General features: G+C 45.0%; 1 protein-coding gene across 1 annotated transcript in view; it reads right to left on the reverse strand.

Annotated features, from left to right (window-relative positions):
• Positions 1-18,419: 18,419 nt before the first annotated feature.
• HEBP1 (heme binding protein 1) overlaps positions 18,420-24,999 on the reverse strand; it is a 32,658-nt gene continuing 26,078 nt past the window's right edge. The window contains exon 4 of the mRNA XM_007515778.3: positions 18,420-18,858. Within this exon, the coding sequence (XP_007515840.1) occupies positions 18,687-18,858 (172 nt within the window). The 3' untranslated portion in view covers positions 18,420-18,686. The remainder of the gene's footprint in view (positions 18,859-24,999) is intronic.

The raw sequence follows: 24,999 nt of genomic DNA on the forward strand, positions 1-24,999 counted from the left end.
TCTATCTTTCTCTCCCCCTCTCTGTCTTCCCCTCCTCTCTCCATTTCTCTCTCTGTCCTATCCAACAATGACAACAACAACAATAATAACCACAACAGCGATAAACAAGGGCAACAAAAGGAGAAAAATGGCCTCCAGGAGCAGTGGATTCATAGTGTAGGCACTGAGCCCCAGCAATAACCCTGGATACGCAAATAAAAAAAAAAGAAAAAGTGAAAAAGAAGGGTACAGAATTTGCTTAACAGTATCACGTACGTATGAGATCCTGAACTTACTTCCCTGGAGACACATCTCTCTCTCTCTCTCTCTCTCTCACACACACACACACACACACACACACACACACACACACACACACACACACACACATCAGGGGACATAGCTCAGAGGTAGAACACAGGACTTAGAAAAATGAGGCCTTAAGTTTGATCCTCAGCAACTCATGTACCAGAATGATGCTCTCATTTTCTCTCTCCCTCTCTCTCTCTCCTTAAGGAAAATTTTTAAAAAGTTCAGTTCTCTCTACTGTTCTAGTCTCACCCCCTTGATTAGTTTTGTCACTGCTGAGGGTCATTAGGAGCACTATTGATGCTCCCACAGCACCAGAGCTTGAGCAGGGGGGCATGTACCAGGTGATGGATTGCTTGCTTGATCTGTTCTAGTGATAGAATTCAGCACTAGGAGGAGATACTTTTGGGGGCAGAATGGTGGTTGAGTGCATGTTACAATGTACTGGGTTCGAGTCCCCACCTGCAGGGGGAAAGCTTTGCAAGTGGTGAAGTAGTTTTGCAGGAGTCTCTCTTTCTCTCCCCTTTATCTTCCCCTTCCTTAGCTATTTTTGGCTGTCTCTATTCAATAAAATAAAGATTAAAAAATTAAAAATAGGAGAAGATACTTTTTGAAATTTGTTGTTGTTGTTGTTGTTAGTGATTTAACAGTTTTACAAAATCCTCAGATTTAAGGAGTATTTTCATACCTACACATGATGGTTTAAATCACCACTCACACATACTCCACCAATATTCTATGCCCCCCAGCCCCATCCTCTGTGTTTCCCTCCCTTCACCGTGACTAGTTTAGTTCTTACATACAAGAGACATTGTGGTTACCTCCTCCTCCTTTTTTTTTTTTTTTTTGCAAGTTTATTTTCTTTGGTTATCTATATTCCACATACACGTGAAACCATTAAGTAGTCATTCATAACCTCTTTTTTTTTAAAAAAAGTATGTATTGATTTATTATGTATTGAATAGAGGCAGAGAGAAATTGAGTGGGAGAGGGAGGGGGTTGGGTGGTGGCACACTGGGTCAAGCACATATAGTACGAAGCACAAGAACCTGCACAAGGGTCCCAGTTTGGGCCCTGGCTCCCCACTTGCAGATCTTGCACCACTTCACAAGCGGTGAAGCAGATCTGCAGGTGTCTATCTTTCTCTCCCCTTCTCTATCTTCCCCTCCTCCCTCAATTTCACTCCGTCCTGTCCAATAAAATGAAAAAAAAAAAAATGGCCACCAGGAGCAATGGATCTGTAGAGCTGTCACTGAGCCCCAGGCATAATCCTGGAAGAAAAAAAAAAGAGAGAGGGAAGGGGAAATAGAGAGAGAGGGAGGAGACACCTGTACAGCTGCTTTGTTGCTTGTGGAGCTTTCCTCTTGCTGATGGAGACAGCAGCCTTGAACCCGAGTCCTCATACATTGTAACATGTGCACTCAGCTGGTGCTACCACCTAGCCTCTTGTTCTTTTACTCAGCATAATCGCCTCCAGTTCTACCCATTTTGTTCTAAATGGTACAATGTCATCCTTTCTGAATGCAGAGTAGTGCTATCTTGTTTGCATATCCCACTGTTTCTTTTTCTTTCCTTCCTTCCTTCGTTCCTTCCTTCCTTTCTTTCTTTTTCTTTTTCTTGCTTCCAAGGTTATTGCTTGGTCTAGGTGCCTGCACTATGAATCCACTGCTCCTAGAGGCTATTTTTTCCCCTTGCTGTTTATCATTGTTGTTGTTATTATTGCTGTCGTTATTGTTGGATAGGACAGCGAAATTGAGAGAGGAGAGGAAGACGGGGGTGGGGGGAGAGAAAGATAGACACCTGCAGACCTGCTTCTCCACCCATGAAGTGACCCCCCTGCAGGTGGGGAGCCATGGGCTGGAACTGGGATCCTTACACAGATCTTTGCATTTCGCGCCATGTGTGCTTAACCCGCTGTGCCCAGCCCCCCTGTTCTGTTTTAAGAAGTCTTAGCTTTAGAAAGTTATCTTCCCCCCTCCAAGAGAAGAATATTCTAAAAGGAGAGTTGTTCCCTTTGTTACTATGCTTGGGGCAGAACTGTGGGCGGACGGAAACTATAAAAGCTGGTCTCCAGTTTATTTATTATTTATTTTATTTTTATTTTTTATTTCTTATTGGATAGAGACAAAGAGAAATTGAGAGAAGAGGAGGAGATAAAAAGGGAAAAGAGGGAGAGAAACACTTGCAGCCCTGCTCCACCACTTGTAAAGCTTCCCCCCTGCAGGTGCTGACCAGGATCTTGAACCTGAGTCCTTGTGCACTCTAATGTGTGCACTTAGCCAGGTGCACCACTGCCTGGCTTCTGGTCTCCAGTTTACATTAAGTGTCAGAAGCGTTTTCTCTAGATGATGAGCTGTGACATGGGTGAGAATTCATACCAAGAACCAAGCAAGTGGGGTTGATTGCTGTCAGTCAGATAGCAGGAGGGTTTCCTATTCAGTTTTCCCCCAGAGACATATTCTGGTGCTCCCCTTCCCTGCACCCTCCCCATCCTGCTAGTTAGTCATGCTCCCTCACACCGTGTGTGATGCTTTGGGGGTTCTAGTCTTCTAAGCTGGTGGCTGGATGGGTAATGACCACAAAGCCCTTTGAGCCCCTGAGATAAAAGAACTTGTCTCAATAGTTAATTATTGTTATTTTTTTAACTCAGGAGTTCTCAAATTAACCCTTCAGCTGCTAGGCCTTAAAGGAAATAAGGCCCACCCCTTCTCAAATTCACCTCCACCTCATGCTTTTGGCTTTTATGTGGTGAGAGCATCACACCTAATGGCTCAGGCAGGGTTCTGATGAATCCTGGCAGATTGATTACAGCGAGCTCATTAGAGATGGAGATAAAACAGCCCAGAGGCCAAGCGCCTGCCGCCAAACACCTCTTGGGGTTGTTTCCTTCTCCAGGAAACAGAGCTGGAGGGCCTGGGAGAGGTCGCGGTGCCTTTCATGTAACACATAGCAGGGAAGCCAATCTTAGAGCATCAGGAAGCAAAGGCCCAGGGAGGTGAAGGGATGAACCCAGGGGATGACGTGTTGGGGGAGTCAGGTTGGGGTGTGTGGCTCCCAGTCACGTTCTGCTCCAGGTTGCCTGCCCTGAATTCCCGCCTCAGCGGACAGGCCTCAAGAGAGATGAGACAGGCTGTGGAGACAGCATGATGGTGATGCCAAAGAGCCACTTATTTCTTGTGCTGCAGCAAACCCTGCACATGAGCACATGAAGTGGGTCTGCAGGTCTCTTTCTCTCTCCTTCTCAATTTCTCTGTCCTATCCAATAAAATAGGGAGTGGGAATAACTACTGGGAACAGTGGATTTATTGTGCTAGCACTGAACCCTAGCAATAAACCTGGTAGCAATAAAACAAATAAGTAAAATATTAAAAAGTGAGAGGGAGAGAAGGCTGAGACATGACACAGGGAAAGAAAGAGTAGATTTTTGGGGGACAGAGGTGCATCCCCTATTCTTTGTGCTGAAGCAAACCCTGCAGCTATCTGCCTGCTCTTGTGAGGCTGGAGGTAGCAGTGGGGAAGGCCACGTGTTCTTCCTGCTCACAGGAGTCTCCAGGGCTGGCTTCCTGGAGAAGCAAACAGTGCACTTGTACAGGGCCTAGCACTCAGAAGGATCTTGTGCTTGCAACCAGCAAGGTAGCTCACCTGGGAGAGTGCCTGCACTACCTTGCATGTGACCAAGGTTGGAATCTGGTCCCCACTGCACCGGAGGAGTCTTTGGTGTTGTGGTGTCTTTCCCTCTTTCCCTTTGTCTCTTTGTCTCCCGGTATCTGATAAAGTCAACCTGAAACAGTAAAACTCAGATCATGGCCCTCAAAATTAAAAGGGTTCTGTGCATGGGCTTCATATATATTAACACAAAATATCATAATTTTATTTATATTTAATTATTTTTAAAGGAGGGGGGAGGTGGACACACACACACACACACACAGGATGAGAGAGAGAGAGAGAGTGAGAACCATTCAACTCTGGCTTATGGTGACCCCAGGGATTGAACCTGGGGCCTCTGCATGCAAGCCTGAACTCTAATTCTGAGCTATCTCCTGGCCCTACTTTTATTTGTCTCAATGCATTGATTGATTTAATATTGGTTGGTGGTATTTTAAATTTTAGGGGTACCTTTTCACATCTGTCCTGTGTACCTGACTCACCACACCCACCCCACCCCAACATTTTAGTGCCATTGTACCAGTGACTTTCCACCTACCCCTCTCCAACCTTCCTTCTGATAATTATCACAGTATCACAGAGTCTAAAAGTTAGTTTTACTATTACTACTATTATTTTTTGCAAATTTGCTTTAGTTACTACATTTTTTTTTTGCCTCCAGGGCTATTGCTGGGCAGTGCCTGCACCACAAATCCACTGCTCCTGGAGACATTTTTTCCCTTTTGTTGCCCTTGTTGTCTTATCATTATTGTGGTTATTATTATTGTTGTTACTGATGTCGTTGTTGTTGTATAGGACAGAGAGAAATCGAGAGAGGAGGGGAAGACAGAGAAGGGAAGGGAAAGATAGACACCTGCAGACCTGCTTCACAGCTTGTGAAGCACCCTCCTACAGGTGGGAGGGCCTGGGCTCAAACCAGGATCCTTAAGTCGGTCCTTGTGCTTCACGCCTTAACCCACTGCGCTACCACCCGACCCCCTACATCCTTTTTTTTGAACTACCATCAGGATTATTGTTGGGGCTCACTGCCAACACTATGAAGCCACCTCTCCTGATGGCCTTTAATTTTTTTTTATTTTGATAGGACAGAGAGAAATTGAGAGAGGAAGGGAAGATAGAGAGAGAAAGAGAAAGACCTGCATCTCTCCTTCATTGCTAGATGTTAGAGCTGACCCAATGTACTTGCTCTACGGGATTGAATTCCTAGTTGACGTAAGGTGAAAGCCATAAAGAAGATTTAGATTTCTTATTTCATGCGTTTTTTAAAATAGAGACAGAGAGAAGTTGAGGGGAAATGGAGAGGGAGAGATAAAGAGAGATACCTGCAGACCTGCTTCACTGCTCATGAAGTGTCCTCCCCATAGGTGGGAACTGGGGACTTGAACTCCAGTCAAGTAATGTAATGTGTAATGTGTAATGTGTGCACTCTACCAGGTGAGCCACCACCCAGCCCCTTAGTACTTCTACATAGTGTCATGTGCTTGTTCACTTTTTACTTTTATGTTTGTAATAATAATGGTAATTTCTTGAATGGAATAACTACCTCATTTGGCAAATATCTTGAAGTGGGAAGTAAGAATGCATGTTTAGCTGATACGGGGGTATTCTGATTTTTTATTTATGTTTTATTTTGGTCAGGGATTTATGTGTACATGATTCCATACTCCTGGAGGGCTTTTTTTTTTTTCATGTAGAGAATGAGAGACAGAAACAGAGGTGGAGAGAGAAGGAGAGATAACGTAGCATAGCTTGGCCACTTGTGAAGATTCATCTTTGAGAGCTTGTTTGGAGGTTCTAGCAGGGGATCGCAGTTACTGGTATACCCTCGACTGAAGACTGGTCTGCCTCTATTCAGGGAAGGCCATCCTCTTTGACCACACGCGCATCTTCTGGAGGGATGCACATGGAGCAGTGAGGAGAAAGGGGACACTCGCCTAGCCAGCCAGATCAGCTGAATCAAATCTGGTGGTCAGTGGGGTGACAGATGTTGCAGCAGATCACCCTCACATCTGGAAGATTCATCTTTGTAGGGTGCTATCTTGTGGTGACTGGGGCTTGAACTCAGGTCCTCATGCATGGTCATATATGTGCTCTACTGAATTAGTGATTTCCCGGCTCCTAGGGGATTTGTTTAATTATACTTTTAGCAGAAAACCGTGACATGTTTTAACCTGTCAACACTGAAAGATCCCAGAGACAGGGCAGTTTTAAAAGCTGCTGTAATTATCTGACTCTTCCCTTTAGGAGGTGGGCCTAGTCCTCCTCCTTCCCTTTGGTCTTGGCTGGCCTTCGTGACTCTGGTGAGCAATAAAATGTACTGGAAGTGGGAGTTGGACGGTAGTGCAGCGGGTTAAGCACAGGTGGTGCAAAGTGCAAGGACCGGTGTAAGAGTCCTGGTTCAAGCTCCTGGCTCCCCAACTGCAGGGGAGTCGCTTCACAAGCAGTGAAGCATGTCTGTAGGTGTCTATCTTTCTCTCCCCGTCTCTGTCTTACCTTCCTCTCTCCATTTCTCTCTGTCCTATCTAACAATGATGATATCAATAACAACAACAATAACTACAACAATAAAAAAACAACAAGGGCAACAAAAGGGAAAAGAAAGAAAGAAATATTAAACAAAAAGAGTGGTATTGCTCCCCCCCCCTCTCCATTTCTTTCTGTCCTATCCAACAATGGCATCAATAACAACTACAACAATAAAAAACAACAAGGGGAACAAAAGGGAATAAATAAATAAATAAATAAATAAATAAATAAATAAATAAATAAATAAATGTGGTGGAAGTGATGACATGTGAGTTATGAGTCCAGGTCCAAGGGAGTCTGGCCATTTCTGCTTTGGTCTTTGGGGCTACTGGTCTCCAGATCATTCTTCTGAGACACAGCTACTGGCTCTGAGAATCCCAAGCCATACAAAAGGCCACCCAAGGGTCCTCTGGTCACTACACCAGCTGAGCTCACCATCCAAGGAGGTGACAAGGCATGGTCACAGGGTGGAAAAGCCACCTGGGAAACAGGCCCTCCTGTGCTGTCTGTTCATCTGGCACCTAACTCAACATTTAGCCAGGCATATGGTTTGCATGAGTGAGGCTCTGGGTTCGATCCCCAGCATGGCATTAAAAAAAAAAAAGACAAAACCAAAAAGAATATCATAAATGAAAGAGCAGTACTTTGGTTTCTATTTCTTCTAAGAAAAGGGAGAGGGGGGTGGGTAGTAGTGTGGTGGGTTAAGCGCACATGGCGCAAAGTGCAAGGACCAGAGTAAGGATCCCAGTTTGAGCCCCTGGCTCCCCACCTGCAGGGGGTCGCTTCACAGGTGGTGAAGCAGGTCTGCAGGTGTCTCTTTCTCCCCCCCCATCTTCTCCTCCTCTCTCCACTTCTCTCTGTCCTATCCAACAACGACAACAACAATAACAATGACAAACAAATGTAACAAAAGGGAAAAAATAGCCTTCAGGAGCAGTGGATTCTTAGCGCAGACACCAACCCCCAGCAATAACCCTGGAGGCAAAAAAAAAAAGAAAGAAAGAAAGAAAAGGGAGACTACAGAACAGAATGTATGTACCAACATTAATGAGTTTTCTACAAGTTAATGCTTATTTCTTACTTATATGCCTATTTCTTACTTATTTTTACCACAGCAGTGGCCAGCTCTGGCTTATGGTGGTGTAGAGAATTGAACTTGGGACCTTTGATGCCTCAGGCATGAAAGTTTTTTGGTGTAACCATCTTCTTCTTCTTCTTCTAGCGTTTGCCCTTCTTCCGTAGCCAGTCAACAGCTTCAGGTTGAGCCTGATGTAAAGTTTCGAGACCTCCTTTGAATCTGGAGAGGTGGCAGTCTTTGACTATGTGGGTCATTGTCTGTAGCCGCAGGGGCAGTTCGGGTCATCTCTGGCCCCCCAGCGATGGAACATAGCAGCGCACCGGCCATGGCCTGTTCGATAGCGATTGAGGAGGGCCCAATCATAACGTGCTAGGTCAAAGCCGGGTTGACGCCTGCAGGGGTCTGTGATGAGGTGTTTGTTCTTTACCTCAGCTGACTGCCAACTCTGTTTCCAAGAGACTGGAACAGAGAAGTTCAGTGTAGGCTTGGGGACCAGATTGGGTGACGAGACGTCAAGCGTTGGACAGGGTGGGCGAAGATATCCGCGTAGATTGGCAGGTCCGGTCGAGCGTAGACGTGGGAAATGAACTTAGATGATGCCGCATCCCGACGAATATCTGGCGGGGCGATGTTGCTAAGAACTGGCAGCCATGGAACCGGGGTGGAACGGATGGTTCCAGAAATTATCCTCATGGAGGAATATAATTTGGAATCGACCAAGTGGACATGGGGGCTACGGAACCATACTGGGGCACAGTATTCTGCAGTGGAATAGCATAATGCCAGAGATGATGATCGTAGTGTGGAAGCGCTCGTGCCCCATGAGGAGCTGGCCAATCTTGCAATGATGTGATTCCTTGCGCCCACCTTTGCTGCAGTTTTTATGAGATGTTTGTGAAATGACAGAGTGCGATCGAGAGTAACGCCAAGATAGACTGGCTGGGCTTCATGCCGGATTCTCGTATCGCCAAGCTGCACATTAAGCTCACGCGAGGCCGAGGCATGGTGAAGATGGAAAACAGATGATACTGTTTTTGCAGTGCTAGGGATTAGTCGCCATTTTTTACAGTAATCAGATATCAGAGACATGTCTTTCGTGAGTGTTTCCTCGAGGATGTTGAACTTGGATGCCTGAGTTGCACAGCAGATGTCATCGGCGTAGATGAACTTCCTTGAAGAAGTTTCTTATGCTGCATATCCAGTCCATGCCTATTTCTGTAGAGTTCTAAAATAGTTTAGTCAGGGGTCAAGTCTAGTCACCCAGTTACAACCTCTGCCTTGCTGTATGCGAGGCCCTGGGTTTGAGCCCTGGCACCTGGAGACATTAGGAGAGCTTCTTTTTTTCTTTTTTCTTTATTATGGGGATTAATGGTTTACAGTCAACAGTAAAATACAGTAATTGGTACATGTGTAACATTTATCAGTTTTCCACATAACACTCTAACCCCCACCTAGGTCCTCCTCTACCATTGTGTTCCAGGACCTGAACACTCCCCCACCCACCTCCCTGCCCCAGAGCACTTTACTTTGGTTCAATAGATCAAATCCAGTCCAAGTTCTGCTTTGTGTTTTCCCTTCTGTTATTATTTTTAAATCTCTGAGTGGGGTTATGCCATATTCATCCTTCTCTTTCTGGATTATCTCACTTAACATGATTACTGGGAGAGTTTCTATGGGTGGTGGAGTGGTGCTGTGGTACCGCTCTCTCTCTCTCTCTCAAGCTGAAAAAGTATAGAGAAATGTGCCTGGGAGACCCTCAGTGGTATTATGTTTGTGTAGGTCCTTGAACCGCTCTTCTGTGCCACATGAAAAACCAAATAAATAGCCTAATTGAAACAAAGGCTTATGATCCCCTAGGATCCCAGAGGTATCAGTATTCCCTTGAAAGGATAATTCTTCTAGAACCTTCAGATTTTCCTTATAAACATAAACAATCTTGTGGATGTGTTTCCAACATTGCTGCCATATCTAGACTAGAACATAATTCTAGTTTGAATGAAGGGAAATTAGAGAAATTGTAACACGTTTCTTCTTTCTTAAAGTCAACTACTTGGAGTCGGGCAGTAGCACAGTGGGTTAAGCGCACGTGGCGCCAAGCGCAAGGACCAGAGTGAGGATCCCGGTTTGAGCCCCCGGCTCCCCACCTGCAGGGGAGTCGCCTCACAGGCAGTGAAGCATGTCTGAAGGTGTCTGTCTTTCTCTCCCCCTCTGTCTTCCCCTCCTCTTTCCATTTCTCTTTGTCCTATCTAACAACAATGACATAAGCAACAACAACAATAAGTACAACAACAATGAAAAAACAAGGGCAATAAAAGGGAAAATAAATATAAAGGGAAAAAAAAGTCAACTACTTTCTCTCCAACCTATCTTGCTTTCTGAGTACCAGCTCTGTTGTTTCATTCCTTTCACAAATTACCCTACAAATTGTTTTGTTTTAACTAGAGAACACCAGCTAAGTTTCATGTAGAGAAGGAGGAACCAAGGCATAGGGAAGAGATGCAAACCAGAAGGAAGTAAAACAGACAGGGATGGCTAAGGAAGTGAGAACCCTAACAACCAGCACAGGTGCCAAGGGTAACCTTGCATGGAACAAGGGACATTATCCTTTGAGAGAGGGAGAGAGCTACAGTGTGGTTTTTGGGTGGCCTCTGCTAGAGGAGCACAAGCAATTATCCTGTCCCCTCTGGGCTCTTCAGAGGCTGGGCAAATAAACAGGCATGAGGGAGATTTATAAAGGGGTTATTTTTATTAATATTTTTGACAATGTGTGTAATTCCTGTACACAAGGGAGAAACCTAGAAGAACCGACCATGCCATCTTAGCCGCCATCTTGAAATGTTTGCCCAATGCAGAGGATGCTGGGAGGAAGAACTGAAAAGTCAGTTAGGGAGGTTCCCATGGAGACTCAGTGAGACAGGCATTCTGATTTAAATTCTGCCTTCTCCATACTGGTTAGATCTTCACCAGTACAGGAGGGAATTTACACATAAACATATCCCTTAAGGGCCTATGTTTATGTGTATGTTCTGTTTCTGAGGTGACCTTTGGTCCTGCCTTCAAGCATCCTGTGAAATTATCTTGCCAAAGACACATTTTGTAACCCCACACCATCTAGTCTCTTTAAGAACTAAATTGACTTGACTTCCTCCATAGAGTTCTTGTAGACACATTCCAATGTTTAGAGAGCTCTTTCCTTCTTTCTTTTTTTAAAATATTTATTTCTTTATTGGATAGAAACAGCCAGAAATTGAGAGGGAAGGGGGTGATAGAGAGACAGAGAGAGAGAGAGAGACCTGCAGCACTGCTTCACCACTTGTGAAGTTTTCCCTCTGCAGATTGCAGTATTTCTCCCAAGGGTTGACTCTATATAACTATCTCTTTTTTCCCCCCATTTTTTCTCTGGTCCTGCTTTCACTTCCTTTTTAAGACACTCCTACACTTATTACTACATTTAAAAAAAATTTTTTAAAAATATTTATTTATTCCCTTTTGTTGCCCTTGTTGTTTTATTGTTGTAGTTATTATTGTTGTTGTTGTTGGATAGGACAGAGAGAAATGGAGAGAGGAGGGGAAGACAGAGAGGAGGAGAGAAAGATAGACACCTGCAGACCTGCTTCACCGCCTGTGAAGAGACTCCCCTGCAGGTGGGGAGCCGGGGTTCGAACCGGGATTCTTATGCTGATCCTTGTGCTTTGCGCCACCTGTGCTTAACCCGCTGCGCTACAGCCCGACTCCCCATATTTTGTTTTATTTTTATTTTTCCCCTTTTGTTGTCCTTGATTATCGTTGTTGTTGTTATTGCTGTCATTGTTGTTGGGTAAGACAGAGAGAAATGGAAAGAGGAGGGAAAGACAGAGAGAGAGAGGGAGAAAGATAGACACCTGCAGACCTGCTTCACCACTTGTGAAGCGACTCCCCTGCAGGTGGGGAGCCCGGGGCTCGAACTGGGATCCTAATGCTGGTCCATGCCGCTTTTTGCTATGTGCGCTTAACCCCCACTTACTACTTCTGAGTGTCCTTTTTTTTCTTCTCTCTGATAAGGGAAACTGCCTGACTTCCTCTAGTGTTTTCCAGATTCAGTTCTCTTTCCATGATGGTAGAAAAACAAGATTCCTAGTGACAAATGCTTTGGGTCCTGGTGCAACTGGGAGTCAGAGCTCTTTGGTCTTCTCCTATCCTTTATCTCTCTGTCAATATGAACCAAAATTCATTTTGGGGTGCAGAAGGTGGGAGTTCTGGCTTCTATAATTGCTTCTCCTCTGGATATGAACATTGGCAGGTCAATCCATACACCCAGCCTGTTTCTGTCTTTCCCTAGAGGGGTAGGGCTCTGGAAACCTGAGGTTCCCAGACACATAGGTGAGGTTGTCTGACCATGGAGGTCAGAATGGAATCATAGTAGCAACTGCAACTTGGTGGCTAAAAGGTGGTGAGATGTCAAGCAGGATCAAAATTTTAATAATCAGGAACCAAAAAGTAGGAACAGAACAGGTAAGAATAGAGATCTTAGTGTGGAAAGAAACTGCTAGAAGCCTATGACTTTCATAATCTTTGCTTGAGCTTGATAGCTAACATGGAGGTCGACTAGAAATGTCTGGGAAGATGGTATCAGAGTTCAGAATAGAAATAGCTCCTGGGAGTCGGGTGGTAGAAGTGCATGTGGCATGAAGTGCAAGGACTGGCATAAGGATCCCTGTTCAAGCCCCTGGCTCCCCACCTGCAGGGGAGTCGCTTCACAGGTGGTGAAGCAGGTCTGCAGGTGTCTGTCTTTCTCTCCCCCTGTCTTCCCCTTCTCTCTCCATTTCTGTCTGTCCTAACAATGACATCAATAACAACAATAATAACTAAAACAACAAAGGCAACAAAAGGGAAAATAAATATTTAAACAAAATAGCTCCCAATTTTGAAAATATATTAATATAGTGAACTCTTTTGTCACATTGATATGACCTGGGCCCCACATCCATTCAGCTCTGGTTTAGTGTGGTACAGGGAATTGAACCTGGGACTTTAGAGCCTTATGCATTGAGAGCCTGTGTAACTTCCAAACCCTTGTCAGACTGAACTCACAGTCCTTGGTCACATCTGGGAACATTCTAGGCTGCACTCACTCCTTTCAGTACAAGTCTTCTTCAAGTACCAGAGGAGGCTGATTCAGCCTCCCTTCAGAGAGTAGGTTAGTCCTCACCACTGCTAGTCCACAGCCCACCACATATAATTTTTGACTGGCCACAACTCAAAATTTAACTTAGAGCCTGCTATCGAAAGGAAACTTTACCAATAGTGTAAACAGTAGACTAACACACACATATACATAGGTTTATATATAGAACATATTATAAATATCATATATGCACATATGTAATGAGACAGAAAGGGAGAAAATGAAAGAGACCATAGTACCAAAGCTTCCTTCAATGCAGGGGCTGGGCTTGAACCTGGGTCACTCACATGGCAAAGCAGCACATTGTCCAAGTAAGCTGTTTTGCCAGCCCTAATATAAACTGTCTATGTTATATGGATCACATAGTGTATTCTTACAGTGAAGTAAGCTAGAGAAAATACTGTTAGGAAAATCATAATAGAAAAAGCTTCACATATTCATTTAAAAAAAAAATCCATGAACAAATGGGTCAGTGAGGTTTGAGCACGAATTGTTCATAAGCCAACACAAGTGGTTCAGCTCCAGACCGTGGGCAGTTTGACTCATGCTTCCCTGGAGCCCTGCATGGCCGGCCAGTCCTTGCCATATCCATCCTTGTGGGCTCTCCCTCTTCATGTGGTGCTACCATTGATTCTATGGGTGCGGGTACTGTGTGGGTCTCCCCCCAGCTTCCTCTAGAATGCTGGTTGCTATAGAAACACAAGCATTCCCAAAGAGAAAAAACAGATTGCAAAGACAAAATCCATGGCATTTAGTCAAATAAGTACTCAGCATCACAGCCTGCCAGGAAGCTCCAATTACTGTGCCTCAGATCAAAGCGAGATTAGTCACGAGTGGGGAAGCCAGATGTGAAAGCCTTCTTCAAACAAGTAGTGACCAACTCTGGGAGTTAAGCTGAATGGCCACTGCTTTGAGCCCACAATCACCGCATGACCTCTGAGCACTTGTGGCAGTGGGGTATGGCAGGGCTGTGCGGGGGATACGCAGGACAAAGTGGAGGGTGGTGCTCATGAAATATACCAGGGAGTGACTGTCACAGATGGTTTCTGGGCCAGTGGCTGAACATCTGGATCTGTGTGACTTCACCAAGGCGGTGGCAGTGTAAAACCAGTGCAGGGTTTAGTCCCTTGTTACCTATTTTTTCCTGTGGACCATCTCCCAACACCCTTATAAAATGGTCTAAAATGTTAGCCATAGAGGAGCTAGGAGATAGCTCAATGGGTAGAGCACACCCCTTACTGTGTATGAGGTCTTGACTTTGAACCCCAGCGTACTATGGGCGCACCACGGACAGCATCATGGAGGGAGCTCCACGGATGGTGGCGTAGTGCCTGGGCCTATCTCTCCCTCTAAAAAACAGAATAAAAGATGGGGCCAGGAGGGCTGCTCAGTAGTCTCTATAGTAAGGCCCTGAGTTTATTCCCTGGCTCTGAATAAATAACATAAAGTCTTAGTCACATGCTCTGATCCAGGTTTCAGGGAGAGGAGACTTTAAGTGGAGCCGAGGATCTTTGCATCTTCTGTTTTGGAAATGTTACTGATAAGAGTCAGAAGTAAAGATTGCCTTTTTAAAAATCTTGTTATTGGGGGGAAGGGCTAGGGGGTTGTGGGTAATGGTTTACAGTACAGTTGATGGTTGTTGGGTTCGATTTCTCATCTCCCCATGATAGGCGTCTGCAAAACACTCTCCCGCAACCTAAGCTCCCCCCCCACCATTGTGCACCTGACCCAGTGACCTCTCCACCTCCTCCCTTCCCCTCCATCCGGAGAGCCTTTTCTTTGCTGCAGTAACCCTACTCAGGGCAAGATTCACTTGTGTTTTCCCTTTCTGTCCTTGTTTCTCAGCTGCATCTATAACAAAATCATCTGGTATTCATCCTTCTCTTTTTGGCTTATCTCACTTAATATGATGCCTTCAAGTTCCAATTATGATAAGGCAGAGGAGAGGACTTCATTTTCAACAGCTACATTGTATTCCATTGTGTATATATAACACAACTTTCTTAGCCACTCATCTACTGTTAGGTGTACATAGATCTCTTTAGACATGTGTGTTTCTTTCCTTTCAATAAATCCCCAGGAGAATTGGGTAAAGTCTGCCTTATTGCACTGCGGATTGACAATTAGAAACCTTTGACTTAGAGGTTCTGTTTTCCATGTCTGAATTCAGGACAGTTGAGACCCTTAAACTCTACAAACACAGCCCTCGATCTCGATTATGGAATCACTGCAGGTATAGGCAACATCATGAGTTAGAGACATTCAAGCATATGGGATGTGCTCCCAGACCAGGACCTTTGGGTTTCTATCCTGGAGGGCTTGGGAAGGCTAACTAGAGGACTCCTGGGACAGTAAATACCACGACATTATCTGTAAGGATGTTCTCAGGGGCTGGAAGATGGTGCGCGTGGTTGAATGCACATGTTACAATGCACAAGAACTCCAGTTCAAGCCCGTGGTCCCCACCTGCAGGGAGGAAGCTTTAAAAATGGTGAAGCAGGGCTGCAGGTGTCTCTCTGTCTCTCTTCCTCTCTATCTCCCCTGCCCCTCTCAATATCTGGCTGTCTCTATCCAATAAATAAATAAATATAATAATAAATACAGGAGGTTCTTCTTCTTCTAGCATTTGCCCTTCTTCCGTAGCCAGTCAACAGCGTCAGGTTGAGCCTGATGTAAAGTTTCGAGACCTCCTTTGAATCTGGAGAGGTGGCAGTCTTTGACTATGTGGGTCATAGTCTGTCTCTGGCTCTCCAGCGATGGAACATAGCGGCGCACCGGCCATGGCCTATTCGATAGCGATTGAGGAGGGCCCAATCATAACGTGCTAGGTCAAAGCCGGGTTGACGCCTGCAGGGGTCCGTGATGAGGTGTTTGTTCTTTACCTCAGCTGACTGCCAACTCTGTTTCCAAGAGACTGGAACAGAGAAGTTCAGTGTAGGCTTGGGGACCAGATTGGGTGACGAGACGTCAAGCGTTGGACAGGGTGGACGAAGATATCCGCGTAGATTGGCAGGTCCGGTCGATCGTAGATATGGGAAATGAACTTAGATGATGCCGCATACCGACGAATATCTGGCAGGGCGATGTTGCTAAGAACCGGCAGCCATGGAACCGGGGTGGAACGGATGGTTCCAGAAATTATCCTCATGGAGGAATATAATTTGGAATCGACCAAGTGGACATGGGGGCTACGGAACCATACTGGGGCACAGTATTCTGCAGTGGAATAGCATAATGCCAGAGATGATGATCGTAGTGTGGAAGCGCTCGTGCCCCATGAGGAGCTGGCCAGTCTTGCAATGATGTGATTCCTCGCGCCCACCTTTGCTGCAGTTTTATGAGATGTTTGTGAAATGACAGAGTGTGATCGAGAGTAACGCCAAGATAGACTGGCTGGGCTTCATGCCGGATTCTCGTATCGCCAAGCTGCACATTAAGCTCACGCGAGGCCGAGGCATGGTGAAGATGGAAAACAGATGATACTGTTTTTGCAGTGCTAGGGATTAGTCGCCATTTTTTACAGTAATCAGATATCAGAGACATGTCTTTCGTGAGTGTTTCCTCGAGGATGTTGAACTTGGATGCCTGAGTTGCACAGCAGATGTCATCGGCGTAGATGAACTTCCTTGATGAAGTTTCTGGGAGTTCATTGATGTAAATATTAAATAGCGTAGGAGCCAGAACAGAGCCCTGGAGGAGGCCACTTGAGACAGGTCTCCATCTGCTAGACTTGTCACCCAGATGCACCCAGAATCTTCTGTTTTGGAGAAGAAACGATATAGTGTTGGCCACCCATGGAGGCAGGCATCTTGAGATCTTGACTAGGAGACCACGGTGCCAGACCGTGTCATAGGCTGCTGTGAGATCAACAAAGACAGCACCCGTCTTTAAATTCTTCTGGAATCCATTTTCAATGTAAGTTGAGAGGGCCGGGGCTTGTTCGCAGGTAGATCTTCCTGGGCGGAAACCAGCCTGGGCGGGTGATAGGAATTTCTCTGTAAGAGGAGAAATACGTGACAGAAGCAGCCTCTCAAGGAGTTTGTAACACACGGAGAGGAGAGAAATTGGTCTATAGCTGGCTGCCAGTGTTGGGTCTTTCTTCTTTTTTTTTTTTTATCAGCCTCTCCTCTCTGCTCTCGTCTCCCTAGCAGGACCTCTGTGAGGGTGGGAGCACAGGCCACCGTTCTATCTGTTTGTTTGTTCATCTGCTCATCCTGGGGGGCGGGGTGGCCCAGGTAAGGCTGGAGCCCCAGAGACCAGGCTACTTACAAAGGGGAATGCCTTCTCCCAGCAAAGCTTTGATTGGAGCCCATTTACATCTTAAAACTCAACTTAGAAAACCACAATCCATCAGCCAGTGATGGTGTAAATTGCCTTGCTAAATATATTTCTGGGTACATGGTAAGTAAAAATATCATGAATAAGCCTTGGAATTCACATTTTTCCAATCCTTTTTTTTTTTTTTTTTGCTTTTTAAAAAATATTTATTTATTTATTTATTCCCTTTCAGTGCCCTTTTTTTTTTGTTTGTTTGTTTTTCTTTTTTTATTTAAGAAAGGATTAATTAACAAAGCCATAGGGTAGGAGGGGTACAACCCCACACAATTCCCACCGCCCAATCTCCATATCCCACCCCCTCCCCCGATAGCTTTCCCATTCTCTATCCCTCTGGGAGCATGGACCCAGGGTCATTGTGGGTTGCAGAAGGTAGAAGGTCTGGCTTCTGTAATTGCTTCCCCGCTGAACATGGGTGTTGACTGGTCAGTCCATACTCCCAGTCTGCCTCTCCCAGTGTTGGGTCTTTCTTTGGTTTCAAAACCGCTATAATCTTCGCACGACGCCAAACTTTGGGCATAGACTCAGATTCCAAGATGTGGGACAGGAATGAAGCAAGACACTTCTTTGCTGCGGGACCCAGGTTAAGAATGAGTTCATAGCCAGCAGCTGTTCCTGGTTTAACCCTCTTCAAAGCGTCTTCCAGTTCAGACAGTGTAAAGGGAGGGAGTTTTGGAGATGGACAAGATAACCGGAAGTGGGATGACCACTCATGGGAAATTTCTCTTTTCCAGACTGGGTCGATCTTAGCACGTCCAACTTGAGTTAGGTGACTGGCCACTGAGTTTGGAGATACGGGAGGATGGGAGACGGGAGGGGGTTGGCTACCGGCACCCAGTCTGTGAAGAAGCTTCCAGGCCTTCCTACTTGAGTGGGTGAAGTTCAGACTTTCCGTGAGTTGTTGCCAGCGGGCTTGGCGTGCTGCATCCAGGGAGGCAATGAGATGGTCAGCCACATCTGGGTCGCCCGACTCATCATACTGCTTTAGTAGTTGCTCGCATTCAGCATCAAGACAAGGCGTATAGTTAGCACGTCTCCCACAGAGGTTCTTAGAAAAAATATCATAGTTGGGGGCTGCATGGTTGAGTGCACACACTACCATATGCAAGGACCTGGGTTTGAACCTCCTCCACCCCGTTACTTCCTTTACCTGCACGGTGAAGCAGTGCCTTGGTGTCTCTTTCAGCCCTTCCCTCTCAATTTGTCTCTATTCTATTAAATAGAAAATGGGGGGATGGCTGCTGAGGAGCAGTGGATTCACAGTGCTGGTACTGAGTTTCAGCAATAACCCTGGCAGAATTAAAAAAAAAGAAAAAACCACACCCACCCACCCCCATGATAGAAATGTACATTCAGCCATTCTTAGTAATCAGGGTTTATTTCCCCAGGTATCAGAGAGTGTTGGCCTGGTCCACCACTGAACCTTCCAAGGCAGTTGGGAAGGTGATGGGCTCCTTTCTGCTGAGAGAAGAGCCTCAGGGTCTGGCACCTGTTGACCCCAGGAAGTGGCAGTGGTGGTATGGGCAGGAACAGGGATGAGTTGGAGCTGCGAGGCTCCCCCCCACCCCCAGCCCCAGGGTGAGCACATGTGGGACCCCCAGCCGGCATCCCTGGCTCCTGAGTCCTTCAGGTCTTCACCAGCCAGACCTCGTTGCGGCGCCCATAAGGCTTCATGGGGGGGTCATAGCCGGTGCAGAAGTAGACATCACTGAGGTAGGTAGCCGTGCCCTCCAGGGCGGCGCGCAGCCGGGCAGCCTGAGCCATGTAGTCCACTTCCTTGGCGTAGCCTCCGAACTGCCTGGGAGGGGCACAAGAGCAAGAGGCTTGTTGAGAGGGACTCTGGGAGGTGGTTCAGCAGCAAAGCACTGGATTTGCATGCCTGGGGCTGGAGTATGGCTCTGGGTTCAATTCCCAGCATGGCTAGATAAATTAATAAGTAAATTTTTAAAAAGGAAGAAAGAAAAAAACCTAAATAATTAACTAAACTTTTTTTAAAAAATCACTATTTTTTGAAAATTAAGAACTAGTTTATTTATATGTTTTGGATAGAGGCAGAAATTGAAAGGGAAGAAGGAGAAAGAAAGGGAGAGACAACTGTAGCACTGATTCACCTCTTGTGAAACTTCCCCTTGCAGGTGGGAAATGGAGGCTTGAATCTGGGTCCTTGCACATGGTAACACGTATGCTTAACCAGGTGGGCCACTGCCCAGAACTTTTTTCTTTCTATTTATTTTGGGATAGAGAGAAATTAAGAGGGAATCGAGGAGATCAAGAGGGAGAACACTACATTTATTTTTATTTATTTTGGATAAAGACAGAGAAACTAAGAGGAGGAGAAGATAGAGATAAGAGACCTGCAGCACTGTTTCACTCACTGCTCAGGAAGTTTCCCCCTGCAGGTGGGGACCAGGGGCTTGAATCTGGCTCCTTGTACACTGCGACGTGTGTGTGCTTAACCAGGTGCGCTACTGGCCAGCTCTTATAGGTAACTAAATATTTAAAAAGAAGGTGGAGGAGGAGGAGAAAAAAAGAAAGAAAAAAGGAAGGAGAGTCTTTGAGAGCAGTCACTCAGCACCCCTATCTTGGTCTGATCCCAACCTGCCACTTCCCAGAGGGAGGCTCCAACCCTTTGGAGCCTCATCTGTGAAAACACGGTAGGAGTTCTTTCTGGGATAAGGCAGTCATGAGTGTGATGACATGCACTAATGGATATGAAAACTCCAGTGCACACCCGAAACAGCAGTTAGCACAAGATACAGTGCCAGGCCAGACCCACACCCTGTGCTCTAGCTCCCCCTACTGTCCCACTCCTCTTTTCTTCCAATGGGGGTGGGGGTGGGGTCTAGATGGGGCTGCCAGGATCACATCCTCACCCGCAGAGCACAGCTAAGGAGAGACTGCAGCCGGGTGCAGCTTCCTAAAAACAAACAAGGAAACAACAACCTGGAAACTAGACTTGTGATGGTGAGATAGTGACTTCATGAGGTCTAGGCCAGATACAGCTCCCTACTGGATGCTGTGGAAAGCCACTGTCTTTCAGGGGGTAGATAGCATAATGGTTATGCAAACAGACTTTAATGCCTGAGGCTCTCAAATCCCAGGTTTAATCCCTCGCACCACCATAAACCAGAGCTGACCAGGGCCAAAGTAAAGACTTCTCAATGAAGAGAGGAGAAAGGGAGAAATAGAGAAATGGCTATCAACAGGCTTTGCTGAGGGGGGAGGCTTAACACTTTGCACACCCTTTGATCCATGGTAGTATAATTTACCCAGTTATTTGACACAGTTCTTAGGAAATAAACAATCATGATTTGCACAGAAATACAGTTTTTCTAAAAAAAATAAAATGCAAACATTTAAATTTCCTATAAGGGGGATTGGATAACTAGTACACATGTTATATGAAACCCATTACATTCACGTATAAGAATATTATTAGGGAGTCGGGCTGTAGTGCAGCGGGTTAAGCGCAGGTGGTGCAAAGCACAAGGACCGGCATAAGGATCCCGGTTCGAACCCTGGCTCCCCACCTGCAGGGGAGTCGCTTCACAGGCGGTGAAGCAGGTCTGCAGGTGTCTCTCTTTTCTCTCCCCCTCTCTGTCTTCCCCTCCTCTCTCCATTTCTCTCTGTCCTATCCAACAACGACGACAACAATAATAATTACAACAATAAAACAACAAGGGCAACAAAAGGGAATAAATAAATAAAATAAAATATTTTTTTTAAAAAAGAATATTATTAGCAGGGACACCACCCCATGATACACTGCTGATTTTTTTTTAGTTATGAAACTACGTATCCAGTATGATCCCAGCTTTGTACAGTGCATGAGATATTCACATCTAAATAGTGAGATTGGTTATTTCTGAAGGAATAATGTACAGCTTTAATATACTTCTTTATATCTATTTTTTAATTTCTAAGTTTTCTATAATGTCATTTTTATTATTTCTAAAAAAAAAAAAAAAGTATGTCATTGAAGTCTGAATGGAATGGAGACCGAAGCTAAGCTCAAAGCGCCTCCCTGCTCCTCTGATCCCGAGAACAGCTAAGGGGGGGGGGGGGGTGGTCCTTACAAAGCTGGGGGGGGGGAGAGGCTGGGACCTGGGGCAGAGGATGGGGATTTGAGGTTACTATGATCTTCCTGGATCCCCCTGTGAGTTGTCCCCTATAACTAATTTGTAACAGGTTTGAGCTATTGCTCATCACTTGAAGGGGCAGGGGCAGCAGCAACAGGATGGGAGTGAAGGCCTGATGGCCGTCCTTTTATTCTCCAGATGTGGCTTGAGACAAGTGTCCCTGAGCCTCATTCAGTCTGCCAGCTGCAGGCTACCCCCCCCCCAGGGCTGTGCCAGCCAGCCCTGGCCCTTAAAGCCCACGGTTCCAGTGGTCTGTACAGGTGTTATCGTATACACCTAACGTCTATATCAGGTACATGTGTCACATGTATGTATGTTATAAGACATAATGTTTATCATACAATGCTATAAGCCAATGTTACTTCAATATAAACAAACAAGGGCCAGGCGGTGGCACGCCTGATTAAATGCATACATTACAGTGCACAAGGACGTAGGTTCAAGTCTCTGGTCCCCACCTGTAGGCGGAAAGCTTCACAAGTGGTGGAGCAGGGCTGCAGGTGTCTCTCTGTCTCTTTCCCTCACTATCTCCCCCTTAATTTCTCTCTGTCCCTATCCGATAAATAAATAAATAAATAATAATAATAATAATAAACAAAAAGACAGGGATCCCAGGAAGACCTGAGAGGACACCTATGTGAATTTAAGTGTGCTCAAGAAAAGAATAAAGAAATTAAATCCCTGGGGTTGGGAGGTGGTATACCTGGTGGAGTGTACATATTACTCATGTACCCAGGTTCAAGCCCACAGGCCCCACCTGTGGGGAAAAGCTTCACAAGCAGTGAAGCAGATGTGCAGGTGTCTCTCTTTCTCCCTCTCTCCACCTCCCTCTTCCATCTCAATTTCTGTTTCTATCCAATAAACAAATAATTAAAAAAAAAACTTAATGTAAAGTAATATTGGTAGTTTGGACAGTGCACTGCTCTGCCATGTGTGTGACCTTTCACTGTGTTGGGGAACCACTAGTGCTGTGGTCTCTTTTACTTTGTCTCTATCTTAAAAAAAAGAAAGAAAGAGGGATCAACTAGGAATACCAAAGGAGACCACCCGGACCGAAACAAGACAGGACTAGAATGACCACAGAAACCCAGTAAATCACCCGTGAGTACAAACACGCGTGGCTGGTGACAGAGAGGAGAGAGGGGCCTAAGGAGAGATTAAGTGACTGTTAACAGTTCGACAGTTTGTCAGTGGAGACAACACCTCCAGTCTGCTCCACCAACAAGGGGACAGCTGAAGGGAGGAAAGGACTCCCCAGAGACTCACCAAGTACAACTCTGAGTCTCCATTGCTACTACCCTCAGAATCTGGAGCAGCAACAGGGAGGGACACCAGGGCACAGAGATCTAACCGGGAAACTCAGGAGAAGACCTATACCTCGGTGGCATAGCTGAAGGGCTGTGAAAGTCTCTTTGCATAACCACTGGATTATCTCTGCCACACCCTGCTTTATCTCTTGGTCAGGAGTCATTGATTAAGCCAAGAAGCCTATTGATAGTTTAAAAGCCCTCAGGCTACCATAGCCTACAGGGGGAAAAAAAAAAAAGGCTTTTACACCACTGAACTCCAACTCAGGGATTGAAAAACCTCTTAACTTATATAAAATGGTTAAAACAACAAGAAAAAATAATGGAGACTCGAACCAGGACAAGAGTCCAGCTAAAAGTCCTCCAGAGGGCAAAGCACAAAACAACGAGTTCAACATCCAAACATTAGCTAAGGAAATAATAACAGGAGTGAGTAAAGAATTTGAAAAAATTGTAATCAGAACTGCAGGAACAACAAATGAGAATATGGAAGAAAATTCTAATTATCTCATGGTTATTAGAGAGCTGAAAGCTGAAATTGCTGAGCTAAGAAGGCAACTAGCTGAACAAGCTAAAACAGTATCAGAGCAGGGCAACAAAATAGATGAACTCCAGAAAGCAGTAGAGGGCAGAGAGAATAGAATCAATGAGGCTGAAGACAGAATTAGCAAGATTGAGGATGAATTAGAGACAACTAAAGAAGAAGTAAGAGATCTCAAAAAGAGATTAAGAGATGCTGAAAACAACAACAGAGTCCTATGGGATGACTTCAAAAGAAATAATATACGCATTATTGGCTTACCAGAGGAAGAAAGAGAAGGGGAGGAAGAAAGCGTTCTCCAGGCCATAATAGCTGAAAATTTCTCTAGTCTAGACAACACCAAAGACATAAAGATTCAAGAAGCCCAGAGGGTCCCAAACAGAATTAACCCAGACCTAAAGACACCAAGACATGTCATACTTAGATTGGAAAGGAATAAGGATAAAGAAAGGATCCTCAAGGCTGCAAGAGAAAAACAAAGAGTCACCTACAAAGGAAAACCCATAAGATTAGCAGCAGACTTCTCCATACAAACACTACAGGCCAGAAGAGAATGGCAAGATATCTATCGAGTGCTCAATGAGAAAGGCTTTCAGCCAAGAATACTATATCCTGCTAGACTGTCATTCAGACTAGATGGAAGCATCAAAACCTTCTCAGACAAGCAACAGTTGAAGGAAGCAACCATCACCAAGCCTGCCTTGAAAGAAGTTCTGAAAGGTTGCCTATAAACAACCAGACCACCACAAATAGAACATATATCAAAACACTCTAAAACTCTACAAGAATGGCGTTAAAATATCTTCAATCTTTGATATCAATAAATGTGAATGGTCTGAATTCACCTATTAAAAGACACAGAGTAGGAAGATGGATCAGAAAACACAACCCAACAATATGTTGTCTACAGGAAACTCACCTAACGCAACAAGACAAACACAGACTTAAAGTGAAAGGATGGAAAACTATCATTCAAGCCAATGGCCCACAAAAAAAGGGCAGGAACAGCTATTCTCATATCTGACATGATAGACTTTAAAATAGATAAGATTAAAAAAGATAGGAATGGACACTACTTAATGCTCAGAGGATCAGTCAATCAAGAGGACTTAACAATTATTAATATCTATGCACCCAATGAGAAGCCATCTAAATACATCAAACTTCTACTGAAAGAGCTACAGCAATATATTAACAGTAACACAATCATAGTAGGGGACTTCAACACCCCACTATCTCAACTTGACAGATCATCCAGGAAGAAAATCAGTAAAGACATAAGGGAGCTAAATGAAGAGATAGATAACCTAGAACTATTGGACATTTTCAGAGTCATTCAGAGCAAGTTGTGGTATATATACACAATGGAATACTACTCAGCTATAAAAAATGGTGACTTCACCGTTTTCAGCCGATCTTGGATGGACCTTGAAAAAATCATGTTGAGTGAAATAAGTCAGAAACAGAAGGATGAATATGGGATGATCTCACTCTCAGGCCGAAGTTGAAAAACAAGATTAGAAAAGAAAACACAAGTCGAACCTGAAATGGAATTGGAGTATTACACCAAAGCAAAAGACTCTGGGGTGGGTGGGTGGGTGGGGAGAATACAGGTCCATGAAAAATGATGAATGAAATAGTGGGGGTTTTATTGCTAAATGGGAATCTGGGGAATGTTATGCATGTAAAAAAAAAAAAAAGAAGAAGTAGAAACGCAAAGCAGAAATTGACTGAGTTTGGAGTATGGCACCAAAGTAAGAAAGCAGAAGTATACTAGAGTTTGCAGTGAGTACCTCCCTAATACTTCCTCTCCACTTTTCCAAGCTTTGGGTCCATGATTGCTCAACAATTTGTTTGGCTTTGTATGTTAACTCTCTTTTCAGTCACCAGGTTCCAGGTATCATCAGGATGCCGGCCAGACTTCCCTGGATTGAAGACACCACCAATGTGTC

The sequence above is a fragment of the Erinaceus europaeus genome, chromosome 7 (assembly GCF_950295315.1).
Source record: "Erinaceus europaeus chromosome 7, mEriEur2.1, whole genome shotgun sequence".
In the NCBI taxonomy this organism is placed as follows: domain Eukaryota; kingdom Metazoa; phylum Chordata; class Mammalia; order Eulipotyphla; family Erinaceidae; genus Erinaceus; species Erinaceus europaeus.